General features: G+C 44.5%; 1 protein-coding gene across 1 annotated transcript in view; it reads left to right on the top strand.

Moving 5' to 3' along the window:
- The window catches only part of NRXN2 (neurexin 2), a 126,906-nt gene that overhangs the window by 50,637 nt on the left and 57,349 nt on the right, over positions 1 to 18,920 (top strand). Inside the window, exons 7-8 of the mRNA XM_036765301.1 lie at positions 550 to 711; positions 2,010 to 2,445. Coding sequence (XP_036621196.1) covers positions 550 to 711; positions 2,010 to 2,445 — 598 coding nt within the window. The remainder of the gene's footprint in view (positions 1 to 549; positions 712 to 2,009; positions 2,446 to 18,920) is intronic.

The following is an 18,920-nucleotide window of genomic DNA, read 5'->3' as shown; positions in this document are numbered from 1 at the left end:
CAGCCTGAGAAGGGAAACTGCACTTTAGGAGGGGCAGAAGGAAGTTCAAAGAAAAGCAGCTCCATTGCCTCCAAGAGAAGCCCTGAGATGAAGTGTGGGCCCAGAAAAGGGGCAAGGGAAGCTGTGTGGCTCTCAGCCTCGTTGCCAGCTTGACAGTCCCGTTCTCCCTGGGGTTCCTCTGGCCTGGACAGGGCCCTGTTCCTTCCCCCTCCCCTGAATTAGGGGGACCTTTAGGGGTTCAGTTCAGTCTTCTCCTTGAACAGTTGCTGTGTGTTTTTCTGGTACATCTATGACCATTACCTGGTACTCAATCCCAACCTGAGACCATCAAATCTTGTGCCTCTTCCTCGCCCCTGCCTCATTTTCCCACTTTGCCTGTCCCTCCCCACTGTTCCCCCTCTGAGACAAGCAGACATAAAAATGGGGCCCCCTCCCCCAGCACCCCCACCGGCCCCTCTCCCCGGCCCAGTCCCAGCCTCCCCTCAGGAGGTTGACGCCCTGTTGTCTCCTTGTCTCTCCCCTTCCTCCATCCCGTCCCGGGCTGGACAGGTGACCATCTCAGTGGACGGGATCCTGACCACCACAGGCTACACCCAGGAGGATTACACCATGTTGGGCTCTGATGACTTCTTCTACATCGGAGGCAGCCCCAACACAGCAGACTTGCCGGGCTCCCCGGTCAGCAACAACTTTATGGGCTGTCTGAAGGATGTGAGTGGGGCCTGCAGGGGCCGGAACCTCCCGTGATCAGTCAGTCAACAAGAAAGCTTCCTCTGTGCCAGGACAGTGTTGCCTCCTGCCCCCAAGCCCTCCATTCCCCTAGGCACCGTAGCCGCCCCAGGCCACTGTCTTCAGTCATAGAATGCTAGCTCACTGCCACTCATTCCAACCCCATAGGGCAGCTTGTGCAGTACTCCAGATAGGGCAAAGCAAGAGGAAATGCCTGGGTCTCCCCAGATCAGGGCTTAGAAGCCCTGCTGACCCTATGCCAGTATCTCCCAAATCCAGGCTCTGTAATGCTCACCCAAGAATTATGCTCATGCTTCAAGCTCCAAGGGACTTCAGATGTCATCTTGGTCCCTTCATCTGTAAAAGGAGGAGTTGGGCCACATTGGAGTTCTTCACCTTTTTTTCCTTGCATCCTGGGCACTTTGGGTAATCTGGTGAAGCCTATGGACCCTTTCAGAACAAGGTTTTTAAATGCATGAAATGAAACATGCAGAATGGCAGAGGAAACCAATTAGGTTAAAATGCAGTTATCAAAATATTTCAAAAGTTCGTGGCCTTTGGGTTTAAAATACCTGAATTAGGTAAATGGTGTTAAGGTCCCTTCCAGCTCTGCAACCTGTGACCTAATCCAATCCTTATCACTTCATTTGACAGATGGGGAAACTGAGGCCCAGAGAAGGGAAGTGACTTGTCTGTCATCATTGGCCCCTAGGTTCATAGATTTACAGCTAGAAGAAACCCAAGAGGCTGTCTAGTCCATTCCTCTCATTTTACACATGGGTAAACCGAGGCCTGGAGAGTTCTCTGTGTGGCCCAAGGTCACACAGAGAAGAGCAGAGCTGAGAGCTGAACCCAGGTTCTTTGACTCTAAATCTCAAGCCCTTTCTGTGACACCATGCTGTAGCCCCTTGAGCAGATGGGGCAGGTACTTGGGATGGCAGGTCACTGGGCCTCCTTCCGTTACCAGCCCCCCTGGAAAGTGAAGCAACAGGAAGAGTAGGGGAGTTGGAGTCTGAGGGTCTGGGTTCAAATCCTGTTTCTGCTTCTTACTACGTATGTAACCAAGGACAAGTCACTCCATTGGTCTAGGTCTGTTGCTTCTGCTGTAAAATGGCGAGTGGGGGAGGGGGATTGAACTTGATGATCCCCGAAGACCCTACCAAGTCAGAGCCTGTTAAAGCGCAGAGAATCCCTTTCCAGGCCAGCGGCAGAAATACCTGGTGGGGGAAGGGAGAGGTACATCTTGCCCCTTGTCTCTGACTCTACGGTGTCCCCTGCAGGTGGTCTATAAGAACAATGACTTTAAGCTGGAGCTGTCCAGGCTGGCCCGGGAAGGAGACCCCAAGATGAAACTTCAGGGTGATCTGTCTTTCCGCTGTGAGGATGTGGCTGCCCTGGACCCTGTGACCTTTGAGAGCCCGGAGGCCTTTGTGGCCCTGCCCCGCTGGAGCGCCAAGCGCACAGGCTCCGTGTCCCTGGACTTCCGTACGACGGAGCCCAATGGGCTGCTGCTCTTCAGCCAGGGCCGGCGGGCAGGCGGTGGGCAAGGAGGCCACGGGGCTGCCCGAGCCGACTACTTTGCCATGGAGCTGTTGGACGGATACCTCTACCTGCTCCTAGACATGGGTTCCGGGGGCATCAAGCTTCGGGCATCCAACCGGAAGGTCAATGATGGGGAATGGTGCCACGTGGACTTCCAGAGGGACGGGCGCAAAGGTCAGGGGGCCCTCAGGAGGGAGAAACCGGCCGCCACCTTTCCTTCCCACCTTCCCTCCTTTCTCCCCGTTTATTTATTGCCTTCTTGTTTCTCCCTTTGAAAATATCTATCCTTCACCTCTCTTCCCTTCAAACATCCTGCCTTTCCCCTCCCTCCCTCGCTTCCAGTCCAACCAATGGAACAAGCATTTATTAAGCATCTGCTATATACAGAAGACTGTACAAAAATGCTGAGGCTCATGGGATCATAGATTTAGACTTAGGGGATCTTAGAGGTCTTCTAGTGAATCCCCTTCATTCTACAGATGAGGAAGTTATGGTTGAGAGAATGCGAGTGGCTTGCCTAAAGTCACATCAAGAATAAATGGCAAAGTTGAGATTCAAACCCAGGTCCCATGACTCAGAATCTACACTTTTCCTGAAATAAACAAAAATAGTCCCTGCCTTCTAGGACCTTCTGTTCTTTGAGGAAGATGTTCTATGTACGTAGGTGTATAAATACCAAGTGATATCAGGAGGGGCGCTGAAGGGAATGCCATGTGCACGCCTTGAGTGAAGCTTGAGATTCTAAGGAGAAGTAAGGAGGGGCGTCTGCAAGGATTATTAGCTCCACTCTACAGATGTGGAAACTGAGGCCGATAGAGGTTAACTCAGGGTCACTCAGTTATCAGAGGTGGCGTTTGAAGCTAAGTTGCTCAACACTCTCTCTGCTATATGACGTTGTCTTTCAGGAAGACCTGGGTTCCAGTCTTGGTGCCAGGACTCTCCAACTCTTCGCCTGCAGAGTACTCCCTTTGTTCTTCTCAGTTTCCTAACTTGTCAAATGGAAGGAGGGGTAATGATATATTCATTAGCCGCTGTGAGGCCATAAATCTAGAGTGGGAGGAAACCTCAGAGGTTATCCAGTCCAACCCTCATTTTACAGAGGGAGGAACTGAGACCTAGAATAATGAAGTGGCTTTGATCCCTAGCGACTAGTGTCCTCTTTTCAAAGCTACTTTGCAATCACTTTGTTTGGGCAGCTAGGCAGTGCTGTAGTGCACAGGACGCCAGGCCTGGAATCTGGAAGACTCATCTTCCTGAGTTCAAATCTGGCCTCAGACACTGACTAGCCGTGTGACCCTGGCCAAGTCACGTAACCCTGTTTGCCTCGGCTTCCTCATCTGTAAAAATGAGCTGGAGAAGGAAATGGCAAACCACTCCAGTATCTCTGCCAAGAGGACCCCAGATGGGATCATGGACAGTCAGACATGACTGAAAAGAACTGAACAACAACAAATCCACTTTGTGTATATGCTCTGTGTGCTCATGTAATACCCATTCTGGAGCTTCTTCCCAAGGCCCGCTAACATTGGCAGATTAGGTCCCTAGAAAATGACTGAGTACTTCTGACCTCAGGGTTCTAAGGGTGACCCAGCACCCACTGGTGTCCCATTCATGATCAGTTTGCCAGCCAGTGATTTATTAATTTTCTATAATTTATATAATCATATAATTTCTATAATATTTACTAATTTGCCAGCCTTTAGATATATAGGTTTTAACTTCGGTGACACGGTAAGAACAGTGATAAAAAACACCCCCCCCAAACCAGGGACACACTCTCTCACCAGCCCATTTGATGCGCTCAAGCTCAGAGAGCTCCGATGGCCGAAGGGTCATTTGTGTCTGCATTGGAATGCCTTCCCTCCACGTGTGGGGCCTTTATCCAGTAGCCCTTAGGTGAATATAGTTCTGCGTGGGGCTCTGGGTGTTGGGGCCCTTGTAGAGTTCTGAAGCTGTTCTCAGCATCTAGAAGACACACTTTCCCCCAAGTTCTCACTGTCCACCCGGATTCATTGCTTGTTATGTCTCTGGTTTCTCCATAGACACAGCCAATGGAGAGGGAGAGAAGGTGTGAAACAGGTGTAAGGTTTTAGTTCCTCAGAGTGTTCCCATAGCTTCATTCCCAAAATAGTTGCTGGAACGTTCCTGTTGGAATATCCCTCTCCGATGTACTGAGACCCAGAGATGTTTCCTTCTTTTGACTAGCCCCCAAACGTTCCACCATCTGATGTCATCCGAGCTAGAAGGACTTCACTCTCCCACAGCTAGATTAGCTAAATTGTTTGCATCCAGTTTGTACCTTTGGTTGTTTCTGCAGAGGTCTTACACCTAATTACCACATTTGATTAATTCTCTGGCTCAATCAAGGAAGTGTTCTCACTTGATAAAGGCATTAGGACAAAGAGCATCTTATTAATTACGCTAATTGGGGTTGAGGGAGTGTGAAATACCCCTCTTACACTTGTATATGTATATGTCGTCTCCCTTGATAGAGCGGAAGCTCCCTGAGGGCAGGGAGCATTTCACTTTTGTTTTTGTATTCCCGGCACTCAGAACACACTGTAGGTGCTTAATAATTGATTGTTTTTCTCGTAAGGCTCAAAGGATCATTCCAAGTCCCCCTAGCCCCACTGCAGACCTAGAGTCATTACCAGAGGACATAGGTTCTGGCTGACTAGTTTGGGGCAGGTAAAGGAGAGCTCTAGGAGCCCTGGAGGAGAGAGAGAGAAGACTTTCAGCTGTAGTTGATTAGGGAAGTCTTTCTGGGAGCTGTGCCCTGAAAGAAGAGAAGGATCCTTAAAGTCAACCAATCGATATTTTTTTATTCAACCCCTCATTTTGTGGGCACTTCTAGACTGGTTGGCTGTCCTTCGTCCTGGAAGAAAACCAAAATGACGTCATTATGTTGGGGGTCAAGGAGCAGTGTGTCTGACTGTGGCTGATCAGACTAATCTGAGCTCAGAAGGCTCTAGAGATGCAAAGACCAAATGATTCCTGCTCTCAAGAAAGAAGCTTTTTATCTGGGGAGACAATGGGCATAAGACAAGAATGTGCAAATACTATCTGAAATGAATACGAAATCATTTGGAGGCAGGAAAAATTGGAAAGGTCTAAGAGTTGACCCGTGGGCTGAGCCTTGAAGTGGGCTAGGGATTCCAAGGGGTGGATATGAAGAGGAATGGCATTCCCTGCTGGGGTCAGGGACAGCCCCAAGCAAAGGCATGGAGGCAGGAGAAGGGACTTCACAAATAAGACATGGTAATTAGGTCAGTTTGGTGAGAATGTAGAATGTGCAGGAGGGAGCAATGTGTATTCAGCCTGGTTAGGACTGGGTGAAGCCCATTTGCAAAGAATTGTCAGTGTCAAACAAAGGAGTTTGCATTTGATTTTAGAGGGTGGAGTAGGGGAGCATCAGCAGCAGACCAGTGCTTGATTAAGTCTCCTCTTGGTGTGGTTGGGTAGGAGGGAGGGGAGCCGAGACAAAGGGAGACCGACTAGGAGGTGATTGAAAGGTCCAGGAGAAAGGCGATAGCCTGAAGTAGGATGGGGGGCGTGTTGTGGGAGTGGAGGGAAGGGGGACAGATGGGAGGGGGGATGTTGCAGAAGGTGAAATTGCCAATACTTGGCAATAGATTGGATGTGAAGTTGGAAAGGCACAGTCAGAACTGAGGGGGTGCCAAGCCTGGGCAATGAAGAGGATTGTGCTGCCCTAAAAAGATATAAGGAAGGGCAGAGGAGCAGGTTTAGAGGAGAAGATGATGACTCCAGCTGAGTCTGGGATGCTGGCAGCAGGTCTGGGTGGAGATGTCCAATAGGAAGCTGGTGAAGAGGGATGGGAGTTAAGGCTGAGAGATTCAGAGGGCATCTCCAGGATTACTGAATGCATGGAATGGGTGATTGCTGAGAGATAGGGGGCATAAAAGAGAGAAGGCGGCCCAGGACAGAGCCCATGATGACAGCAGGGGATCTTTGCTTAGGGAGAAGGAGGAAAACTGTGGCCCAGGAAATGAGGCTAAGAAGTCATCAGACGAGGCAGAAAAAACCAGGAGCGTGAATGAAAACAATTTATTAAGCATTTGATTAGCACAGTGCTTGGCATATGTGGATTGAGATACGGACTAGGCATTTTTTTGTGTATAAAGAAGAAGATGCTCCTTCTGCCAATCCAGGTTGGCACCTTCCTTCCAACTCACAGCTTTCGAGAGCACTTAAAGCAAGATTCTTAAGTTGGGCCTGAGGAATGTGTTTTTAAAAAATATTTCAATAACTGTATTTCAGCATAATTAGTTTGCTTTGTGATACCATGAATTGTATATTGAAAAACATTATTCCGAGAAGGGGATCATAGGCTTAACCAGATTGCAAAAGGGGTCCAAGACATAAAGAAGGTTAAGAAACCCTGATGTGAAAGTTAAATGACTTGCCCAGGATCACACAGCCATAATGTATCTGAGAGAGGAATCGAACCTAGGTTTTTCTGGCTGAGCACAAACTAAGTGCTTATTCACCCATCCACCCATCCACCCATCCACCCATACAATGTCCTTGGCACTATGCTAAGCTCTGGGGACATATAAGTAAAAGAGTGAGACAGTCTTTTCCATCAAGGAGCTTACAGGCAGAAACAACATATCTAGGGAAATGGTGGTCAGCCAGGGCTGCTTTTGACTTGGAAGTTACTGGGATGGTAAATGGAACTACAGGGAACTATAGCTTGGTGTGCCTTTACCAGAAGCAATGGTAGCTATTTCTGGAAGCAGGTGATTGCTATTCCCAGAGAAAGAGGTGGAAAGTGAGGTGGGGAAGCATGTGGGTGGCAGAGTGGATATCCAGAAGATAGATGGGGTGAAGTATGTTTGGGGCTGGAGCCAGCAAGACATCCTGGGCTCTCATTGAGCAGGATAGCTCAGCCCCAGGACTTGTGTTTCAAAGCTCAGTATCTTAATTCTCCCAAGGCTGGTCTCTGGAGGTATGGATGGGAGGGGATAGCAGGGTGAATGGCATCTGGCTGGGCCAGGGTGAAGGAGGGAGTTCTCTTATGGAAACCGTTGGAAGAGTGGGTGTTCAGGAAGATGGGGAGGTTGGCAACATTTCCCCAAACCACAGAATGCCCAATTCAAAGGGATTCCAGAGGCCAGCAGGGACACCTTGTGTCTCAACAAGATCTTCCAAGCAATGTTCCAGGCAAGTGGCCATAAACCCATTGCATGAAAGCCTCTAATGTGAGAGGATACCACCTGTGAGAAACGCAATTTTGGGGATCACTGGACTTCCCCAAATTGTGAGAAGATGCAGTTTTGGGGATCGCTGGACTTCCTAGGCAGGGCCACAGTCCTGAAGAAGAACCCTGTGATAATCCCTAGGGAAGGCTGTACAGACTACAGGACTCCCAGAGGAAGACCAAGTGGTAGCCCCCCCCTTAATCTGTGGGGATCATAGGGCCTCCTAGGGGTCAGACCCTAAGGAGAACCCAAGTGATGGCCCCTTAGGACCCCCTGAGACAGGGCCGGAAGTCCCAAGTAATATCTCCATAAGAAGGCTGTGCAGACCACAGGGTTCCCCAAGGGAATCCAGAGTGGTCACCCTCTTAACACCGCAGTGGGGATCACAGGACACCCCAAGGCAAGATCCAGGAGTAAGCCCGAGATGAGCTTCCACTGCCCATTGCTTCCCTTCACTTGACCTTAGGAAGATCCATTTGATTTGCCCATTCTCACCCAAAGAACTCAAGACCAGAGTAGGCAGAGGATGGCATTTTATTACGCTCCTCAAGAGAGTGGGTGTAGTGCTTACTGGAACACTCACACTGATCTTAGTTTAGGATTAAACTATATTCTTTTACTTCCCCTACTTTCCCTCTTTAACATATGCAAATTATGCAAATCAGTAGGCCTGGATTCTTGACCAAGACCAGACCCTATATAAGCTTGAACTGGCTCAAGGGGTTTGGCCTCTCTAATTCCCCTGACTGCCTCCTCAAAAAGCATGGGCATGCATATAAGCCTCTGACCTCTCACGTGACCGACCTTGAGGCCTGATTTCTCCTAAGGCTGGGGTGTGGGGGGGGAAGTACACCTTTAGTTTTGTGGAAACAAAACTCCTCCTCCCATTTCTTACAATTTCCCCCTCTTCTTTTATTCAAATTTTTGTTTCCACATTTTTAATATTCCATTACTCTCTTTCTCATCTGAATTTTTCTCCTTAATCATCACCCCTTTAAATATGGGAAGGATTGATCGACGCATTGACAAATCAAAGGGGGCAGTCCCCTTTGTAAATACAGATATAGAGACCCAAAAGAAAACAATAATGCAGTTGTCCCTTTAAGATTCAAAAGTCTTCTTCCCATAAGGCTTCCCATAAGGCAGGGAACAACAGCAGTGAAGTCTTCTGGTCCTTGGTATTTGTTCCAGCCATCTCCAGCATCTTCTTCTTGCGTTCTTGTAGGAACCAGCTTTCTTTCCATTCTCCTACAAAAGTTACCTTGGCACAATTAAGTTACCATTTCTAATCCTTATACATTTTTACAAATTGCCATGTTTAAGAAATTTACATCAGAACCCAGTTCCTCATACTTTACATTAACTCATTACATATTTAACATACTTTACATTAACATTTCCTCACCAGGAGGATGATATTTCGCTAAGGAATTAACAGCAGACTACAGCACATACATAAATACATTAGATAACCAATTCTTAACACAGTCCATATAACATTATAAACTTCTAGTCATGCCATGTTTTCTTTGATGGCACTTGCAAAATAAACCACAAGCTATTCTTCTTTTAACATTACTAATTGTAACAAAACTTTAGACAAGCATGATATTAACCAAATAACAAAATATTCTCACAAGCCCTTGACCTAATTATCTCCACACGATTGCCAAGAAAAAACCTAACTTAACACTTGTCCCAGTCCTATAGTAATCTAAGATGTTCCATAATCAATTATTTTAATAGATTTACAAAACCTTCTGATTATAGAAATTTGCCACCAAGAGAGTAGGGACTTAGAGTAAGGGGACCATATTTTCCCCAGCTTCCTATCAACTCCAGGCAGAGGCAGAGGCTGTCAAACTGCAAGCTGCATTTATCCAGGCTTAGTCTGCCAGGTTTCAGTTAAGTCAAGAGGGTCCCACCTCAGCACGTGCTGAACAGTTGCCTCCTCAACTTTGCCAAGAAATCATACCTGTAGCTCATGCCTGCCCTCCCACAGGGCTGCTGGCATCTTGGGTCAGCCTTCCTTGATACTCACACCTGGAATTAGACTCAGAAAAACAGTCAGTTAGCAGTCCCATTAAGTCTTTGAATGGCAAGTTCCAATGATCAATGACTATTGCCTAAGGAACATCCTTGAAGCTAGCTATAAATAGCTTGCATGCATTTCCTCCCTCATTCATAAAGTCTTTCCATTAAGATCATAAGTTACTGCTCTAACACATTTGCATCAGTTTCTCCTCTATTTTTCTATTCTTCTCTAATTATGCCTGATCTGAAAGAACTCAAACCTATAACTTTATCTTTGATGGAATGAATTCAAATCCACATTTAACTTTTCCCATCCATACAGAAATATTCTACAACCTCTCTCCTAAAAGACTTACATTGAAATTCCTTTCCCTAAACTGAAGATGTCTCTGATTTAGTTCCAGTGATTGATTACACTATTTGTATTAATACCTAATTGCTCTTATATCACTTTAAAACATCTAAAACCCTATCTCACACAGATACAATATAACTTTAAATCCCAGCCTTAGTCTATGGGATAATGATTCAACCTTACATTTGTAAACGATATTGTCTCATAAAACATCTTTTCCCTTTTCCCAAATTATTCCCATTAATACTTTAGAAGCCATAATATCTTTCATTTGGCTATACAGAGTACCAATGTAACCAGTCATTTGATTAAAAACAACATGATTTCACATATTTGCATTTGTCCAATTTTCCATTTTTCCCCATAAAACCAACTTCTTTCACAATGGTAACAGATTCTGGTAGATACCTTCCCTTTTGTCACTACCGGCTTATTTCTGATTACAGAGATCTGCCATAAAAAAAATCATTATATCATCTCACCCCGAGAGTGGGTTCTTTTCCATCAGATGGCAAGTTTCACTAATGAAAACTACCAAACCAAATCCCATCTCAAATCTAATCTTATCTGCTGACTTTTCAAATCCCAGTAACTGCTGCTCCTCCCCCTTCCTTCCCTTCTGATAGGTTAGCAGAAGTAAAACTTTCTTCTTATCTAAACTAAGAGTGGGGAGGAGTAAGGAATGTAGACTGCCATTTCCAACCTCCTTACAAGATTTTACAGAAAGTTTTTCAAAACTATTTTCCCTGCTTTAAAACAGTTTAAAATTGATCCTGATGTAAACAGGGATTGTCACTAAACTTTCATGAAGGAAAATTATTTGGACAGCTCTAAAATGAGATGTGTCTCTTTCTTAAAGCAAAATAACCTTTAAACATTGGGATTCATTCACAAATTCCCAAAATGCCATCACAAATTAGTCCATAAACCTCCAGATTAACATACATAAATGTATCTTTAGGTGATACAAGCCTGAAAATCACACCCCTATACCTTTCAAAGTATTATAACAACTCAATTCTTTGTTATTACAGACTTTTTAGATATCACAAAAGTTCTTTAGTCAAAAAGGTGCTGCAATGGGGAGAACACTTAGTTTCCATACATTAGATACCCAATTAAACTAGCCCCATCACAATAACAAAGTTTACCAGGACTTTAAAAGCTTTGTCCATAGGAATTCCTCCACCCCACCCCGAAAACTTTTACACAAGATTGGATATCCAAAAGCCCTTGGTTCAGTTAACAACCTCAATTTCTTAATTAAGTACAATTCTTAATCTAACAACATGTAGATTACAAAAGGAATTATTTTAATCACTAGTGGTAACATTTTAATTTCTAAGGCCCAATACTCTGTAAAAGAGTATTACTCTGGCACTGTAAAAAAAAAGATAACTGTTTATAAAACCACATTTTTTTAACAGTTGTAACAATGTGTCCTGAATTGACAGAGATTACAAGAGGACCCAACAAGGTCTTTGTATATATACTTGATTTATAGCAAAAAAAAAAACAAACCAAAACAAAACAATTTCAACTGAACTTCCAGACAAAACTTGGAAGTTATAATTTCTTAGGTCACAGCAATTGTCCAACTTCTTAACCTAGTGCAACTCTAACACAATTTATACTATAGAAATGTAATGATGCCCTAAACATTAGTATGTATGTAAAATGTGAACTACCCATTTCAGTCTAGGTAAATACATTTCTAAACCAAATATGACAGTTTAAAATTACCAAATTTTCATCACATCCTTTAAAAGCACCCAATTCACATATATCAAACTCAGACTAAAATCACATAATGGTCTTCTCAAACTTCACAATCTAAGACAATTTTAGAAATACAGAAACAATAAATTTCAGATGACATCAATTGCATTTCCAGGTTATCACATATAGGAATTGTTGATCCTATTACTTCTGGTATATATAAAAATTGAGAGAAAACCTGATGACCCTTCCAATAGATAGGGGTCCATCCTCACCCTTAACTCCCATAACCTTTAGGGTTTTTCTCCCAATTTTTACCCCAGTGGGTAGTGTACAAAAGGAAGACCTTTCTGCCCTTGTGTCTACCAACAATATTATGTCTTCTTTATGATCCCCAACCTTTAGGTTTACTAGGGGTTCTCAGCTGGGTCTAGAGAGAAAGAACCCCAGACCCCAATAGTCTTCTTCCTCAAAAGTGAGGAGGGGAGCTACCTGGTCTTCCTTTCTTAACTCAGGACATCCTCTCTCTTAAAATGTCCTTTATTACAATAGTAACAGGTTGTCCTACCTGGCCATTTACCCACCTCTCTCCTATGTCCTGAAGCCCTATGCCCTTCGAGATTCTCCCTTAAGGACTGTTTATGATCGCCTGTTCCTTCTTGCTTCCTCATAATTTCCCTCATAGTATTGGCCATGACCCGAGCTTTCTGTTTCTGTCTTCCATCCTCCTGCCTCACATATACTTTCTGAGCCTCTCGATAATTGGCCTGTTGGTCTCTCACTCCATCTCTCTAATTTTTGCAATTTCTTATTTATCTCTGGCCATACCCTAGTGACAAAGTTTACTTTTAGCATTCCTTGGGCCACAGTGATGAGGGCACAGTCCCTGGGAACCCCCTTGAACTGTCCTTGAATCTTCCAACTAGATCTGGCCTTCCCCTAAGGCCACAAGCCTCACATTATCATTAGGCCCAAATCTCTACCTAGCCTCACCCTTTATCGTCCAGCTACTTCCCACTCTTGATACTATCAATATCCATTCCTTCAGCTACTTCCCACCCCCAATTCCATTCTCTTGGTTGCTGGAGTCTGACCTCATCTCGTCCTCCTTAGACTCCTCCTCAAGACCCTCCCTAAAGCCCTCCTCTAGTCACCCCAGGCCACCCCTCAATCCCTCCTACAATCTTTGTGTATATAATCTCCATCTTGCCTCCAAGAAGGTGCTCAGATTCAATCTAGCTCAGCCCAAACTAAATCTGGCCGGCCTGTGAAAACAGGCGTCACAAAGGGTGGGACCTCCCAAGACAACCCATCATGGTGAAACCCCAACAAACCCTGTCCTTTCCCTTGGCTGAGAAGGCCCAAGTCGAACTCCTTCGGCAGGACCCAGCATGTAGGCACCTTGGGGTCTTGAGCACCCCCAGAAACCAATGGTTCACTAACAATCATCATTTTGATTTAACCTCTTCAACAGGATCCTGAATATCTTCTCATTCTTTCTAGGAACTGAGAAGGGGATTCATTTTTTTTTCCTGATTTCAAAAGCCTTATATTCTGTAATTTTGGCACAGCTTCCCTTATGCCTTCTATTACCAATTGTCTAAGATCCTGCATATTCCTGTGATGTTCTTCGATATTGTTATCCCAGCTTGGATCTTCATTTGGGAATTTTCTATCCACAGCTACCACTCCTGGTCCTGGAGGGTGTCTCCTTTCCCATCCCTCCATGGCTGCCTTTCTAATCATACCCTTTTCTTCTCCCATAAACAGGAGGCTGAGTATGGATATTAATTCTGCCAAGGTATTAGGAATATTTGCCTGGCCAAAGTTAAAAAAAAAGAAAACTTCGTATCATTATTTGCTTTAAGAACCATCCAGATTTGAATTTGGCACCCCGCTTTCTCCAAGCTTCATCTTATGCATACTGGCAATTACCAAAATGCCTAAGAATTCTAAGGATTTTTGAGGGGGAAGGGGTGCAGGCAATTCTCTTAAAAAAAAAAACCTTTTGGACTCTAAGAAAGATAAGAGATAGTGGTCCTTAAGAGCACATGGGCTTGCAACTCCCCCACTCATTCTTTATACCAAGCTAAAATATTTCTCAGTTTCCCCTTCAGCCTGCTGCCTCTGATAAAGGGAAAAATCCCTTTCGGTTTTCCAAGGGCTCCTCCCTAGGTGGGGCCTGGCAGCCCCTTGAGAGCAAAGGAGCCTACCTTTCTAAGCACTAACTAATCAGCCTTATTTTCCAATCAGGTTACAAGTTTCTTTAGCTTCAGCTCCTAATTGACACACCCAGACTTCTAAGGTGGAGTGGGGGGGGGGGGAAGGGGTGGCCAAGAGCACATGGCAGCTAAGAGCAGCACTCGGAATGAATTCCAGGTGGTCTCAAGCCGCCATTCTACAACCCCCCACCTAAATTCCTTTTCTATCTCCCTTTCTTTCCCAATCTTTACTGAAATTTTTTACTCTCCGTATTTCCAATTTCAGTCTTTCTTTCTCTAATCTTTTTTTTCCTATGTATATCCCTTTTTTTAAAAATTTATTTAATATATTTAGTTTTCAGCATTGATTTTCACAAAAGTTTGAATTACAAATTTTTTCCCCGTTTCTACCCTCCCCCCACTCCAAGATGGAGCATATTCTGGTTGCCCCATTCCCCAGTCCGCCTTCCCGTCTGCCACCCCACTCCCCTCCCACACCCCTTTTCCTTCTTCTCTTGTAGGGCAAGATAAATTTCCATGCCCTATTGCCTGTGTATCTTATTTCCTAGTTGCATGAAAAAACTTTTTTTTTGTTGTTGTTGTTTTTGAACGTCTGTTTTTAAAACTTTGAGTTCCAAATTCTCTCCCCTCTTCCCTCCCCACCTACCCTCCCTAAGAAGGCAAGCAATTCAACATAGGCCACATGTGTATCATTATGTAAAACCCTTCCACAATACTCATGTTGTGAAAGATTAAGTATGTTTTGCTCCTTCCTAACCTATCCCCCTTTATTGAATTTTCTCCCTTGACCCTGTCCCTTTTCGAAAGTGTTTGTTTTTGATTACCTTCTCCCCCCATCTGCCCTCCCTTCTATCATCCCCCTGTTTTTATCTTCTTCCCCCTTCTTTCCTGTGGGGTAAGATACCCAATTGAATGTGTATGGTATTCCCTCCTCAGGTCAAATCCGATGAGAGCAAGATTTACTCATTCCCCCTCACCTGCCCCCTCTTCCCTTCCTATAGAACCACTTTTTCTTGCCACTTTTATGTGAGATAATTTGCCCCATTCTACCTCTCCCTTTCTCCCTCTCTCAATATATTCCTCTCTTATCCCTTAAATTGATTTTATTTTTTTAGATATCATCCCTTCATATTCAACTCACCCTGTGCTCTTTGTGTGTGTGTGTGTATACATATATATATATTTATATATACCTACATATATACATACATAGACACTCACATATGTATGTATATGTGTATACACACACACACATATATATGTATATATATATATATATATAATATATATATATACACACACACATGCATATTCCTTTCAGCTACTATGATATTGAGGTCTCATGAATCATACACATCATCTTTCCATGTAGGAATGTAAACAAAACAGTTCAACTTTAGTAAGTCCCTTATGATTTCTCTTTCTTGTTTACCTTTTCATGCTTCTCTTGATTCTTGTGTTTGAAAGTCAAATTTTCTATTCAGCTCTGGTCTCTTCACTGAGAAAGCTTGAAAGTCCTCTATTTTATTGAAAATCCATATTTTGCCTTGGAGCATGATACTCAGTTTTGTTGGGTAGGTGATTCTTGGTTTTAATCCTAGCTCCATTGACCTCTGGAATATCATATTCCAAGCCCTTCGGTCCCTTAATGTGGAAGCTGCCAGATCCTGTGTTACCCTGATTATTTTTCCACAATATTCAAATTGTTTCTTTCTGGCTGCTTGCAGTATTTTCTCCTTGACCTGGGAGCTCTGGAATTTGGGGACAATATTCCTAGGAGTTTTCTTTTTGGGATCTATTTGAGGAGGCAATCTGCGGATTCTTTCAATTTCTATTTTATCCTCTGGCTCTAGAATATCAGGTCAATTCTTCTTGATAATTTCTTGAAAGATGATATCTAGGCTCTTTTTTTGATCATGGCTTTCAGGTAGTCCAATAATTTTTAAATTCTCTCTCCTGGATCTATTTTCTAGGTCAGTGGTTTTTCCAAGGAGATATTTCACATTGTCTTCCATTTTTTCATTCTTTTGGTTCTGTTTTATAATATCTTGATTTCTCATCAAGTCACTAGCTTCCACTTGCTCCAATCTAATTTTTACGGTAGTATTTTCTTCAGTGGTCTTTTGGACCTCCTTTTCCATTTGGCTAATTCTGCCTTTCAAGGCATTCTTCTCCTCATTGGCTTTTTGGAGCTCTTTTGACATTTGAGTTAGTCTATTTTTTAAAGTGTTGTTTTCTTCAATATTTTTTTCAGTATTTTTTTGGGTCTTCTTTAGCAAGTCATTGACTTGTTTTTCATGGTTTTCATGCATCTTTCTCATTTCTTGTCCCAATTTTTCCTCTACTTCTCTAACTTGCTTTTCCAACTCCTTTTTGAGCTCTTCCATGGCCTGCATCCAGTTCATGTCTTTTTTGGAGGCTTTTGGTGTAGTCTCGTGGACTTTGTTGACTTCTTCAGGCCATATGTTTTGGTCTTCTTTGTCACCAAAGAAAGATTCCAAAGTCTGAGACTGAATCTGGGTGTGTTTTCACTGCCTGGCCGTGTTCCCAGCCAACTTACTTGACACTTGAGTTTTTTTGTGGGGGTATGACTGCTTGTACAGCAAAGAGTACTTTGTTCCAAGCTTGAGGGGATGTGCCGTTGATTTCAGAGCTATTTCTATACAGCCAGCTCTGCTACCCCAGTACTCCTCCTTCCTCAAGAACCGTCAACCCGGACCTGACGAAAATCTTAAGCAGGCTCTGCACTCCTGCTCTGATCCGCCACTTAATTCCTCCCACCATGTGGGCCTGGGGCCAGAAGTAACTGCAGCTGTAGTTCTGTAGCTGCACCTCCCATGCTGCCCCTGGGGCAGTGGCCGAACCTCGAACTCTGTCCCCCACAGCTTTTTCCACTAACCTTGTCTGTTGTCTTTGGTGTTTGTGGGTTGAGAAGTCTGGTAACTGCCACAGCTCACTGTCTCAGGGTGCTAGGGTCTGTTCTGCCCGGCTCCTGGTTTAGTTGGTCTTGTTGCCTCCCACGCTGAGTTCTGCTCCCCTCCACTTCGTGCACCATAGACCTCATCCAGCGACCATCCACGCTGATCTGGGCTGGATCCCTGCTTCCCTCTGATATTTTGTGGGTTCTTCAGTTCTAGAATTTGTTCAGAGCCATTTTTTGTAGGTTTTTGGAGGGACCTGGCCGGGAGCTCACGCAAGTTCCTGCTTTCCAGCCGCCATCTTGGCTCCCTTTCTTTCCCTAATCTTGACCCAAATTACCTCAAACATTTCAAATAAATAAATTACATACTCACCCAGCTTTCCCTTTTCCCAGCTGCTTTCTTTTTACCTTAAAACTTAAAAATGACCAACAATTTTTAATCACATTCTAAGCAGACCACTGAACCTCTTTAAAGTGGTCATCCAATTTTTCATGCAGACCCCTTTTACTTCTACAGTTTTTAAAACACTTTGCTTGATGTTAGATAGACTGACTTAATACAAAATACAGGTTTTTTTTTCTTTTAGAATCTAACCAACCCTTAATTCAGAGCCCCCAGTCCTCCCTGCTGGCAGCTTTAGCTCTGATTCCTTATCTATTTTCTTACCAAAGAAGCCCATTTCAGTCTCCTAGAGTTAAACATTTTTACCTGAACATAGAACAAAAAAAAACACAGACAATACATTAGTTAGACAGACATTTCACATGAACAATTTAGAATTTGAATTCAGACTCACTTCCAAATCACTTTCCCTGGGTCGACTTATTGTCTTCCCAGCTAGCCAACATTCTTCCTAATGGGCGGAGGAATGTTAGGAGGATCCTTTCCATCCTCCCCAGGTACCTTTTTTTTAGAGCTCTTATTTCCCGTTCTAGGAAAACCTTACTTCTCAACCTAGAACCCCCAGACTTGACAAGGCAGTACTACCCATTTGTTCCTACCTTGCTCAGGTGACCTGACTTGTGCAGTCTCCGGCCTTTCCCTTTTGCGTTCATCTGCATACTCTTCTTGTTCAAACAAGGTCTCAGGTCCTTCAGAACCTCTAGGGGGTTTTCAGCTTGGACAGTGGGACTGCTCTAACAGTGAGTGGGAGCGCTCTTCCCTCTGCCCTATCTTACTCACCCTTCCTGGGGTCTTCAGAATCCCAGATGAGCCCCCAAATTGTGAGAAATGCAATTTTGGGGATCACTGGACTTCCCCAAATTGTGAGAAAATGCAGTTTTGGGGATCACTGGACTTCCTAGGCAGGGCCAAAGTCTTGAGGAAGAATCCTGTGATAATCCCTAGGGAAGGCTGTATAGGCCACAGGACTCCCAGAGGAAGACCAAGTGGTAGCCCCCCCTTTAATCTGTGGGGATCACAGGGCCTCCTAGGGGTCAGACCCTAAGGAGGACCCAAGTCCTAGCCCCTTAGGATGGCAGTAAGATCACAAGGCTCCTGAGACAGGGCTGGAAGTCCCAAGTAATATCTCTTTAAGAAGGCTGTGCAGACCACAGGGTTCCCCAAGGGAATCCAGAGTGGTCGCCCTCTTAACACCGCAGTGGGGATCACAGGACACCCCAAGGCAAGATCCAGGAGTAAGCCCGAGATGAGCTTCCACTGCCCATTGCTTCCCTTCACTTGACCTTAGGAAGATCCATTTGATTTGCCCATTCTCACCCAAAGACCTCAAGACCAGAGTGGGCAGAGGATGGCATTTTATTACACTCCTCGAGAGACCGGGTGCAGTGCTCACTGGAACACTCACACTGATCTTAGTTTAGGATTAAACTATATTCTTTTACTTCCCCTACTTTCCCTCTTTAATATATGCAAATTATGCAAATCAGTAGGCCTGGATTCTTGACCAAGACCAGACCCTATATAAGCTTGAACTGGCTCAAGGGGTTTGGCCTTTCTAATTCCCCTGACTGCCTTCTCAAAAAGCATGGGCATGCAAACAAGCCTCTGACCTCTCACCTGACCGACCTCGAGGCCTGATTTCTGCTAAAGCTGGGGTGGGGGACTGGGGGGGGAGAAGTACACCTTTAGTTCTGTGGAAACAAAACTCCTCCTCCCATTTCTTACACACCCAAAGCAGCCCATCCCATTGTTGGACCGCTCTCAAGGAAAGGAA

The sequence above is a fragment of the Trichosurus vulpecula genome, chromosome 6, assembly GCF_011100635.1.
Source record: "Trichosurus vulpecula isolate mTriVul1 chromosome 6, mTriVul1.pri, whole genome shotgun sequence".
In the NCBI taxonomy this organism is placed as follows: domain Eukaryota; kingdom Metazoa; phylum Chordata; class Mammalia; order Diprotodontia; family Phalangeridae; genus Trichosurus; species Trichosurus vulpecula.
Note: the sequence above shows the minus strand (reverse complement) of the source record. Positions and strands in the feature narration are given on the sequence as shown.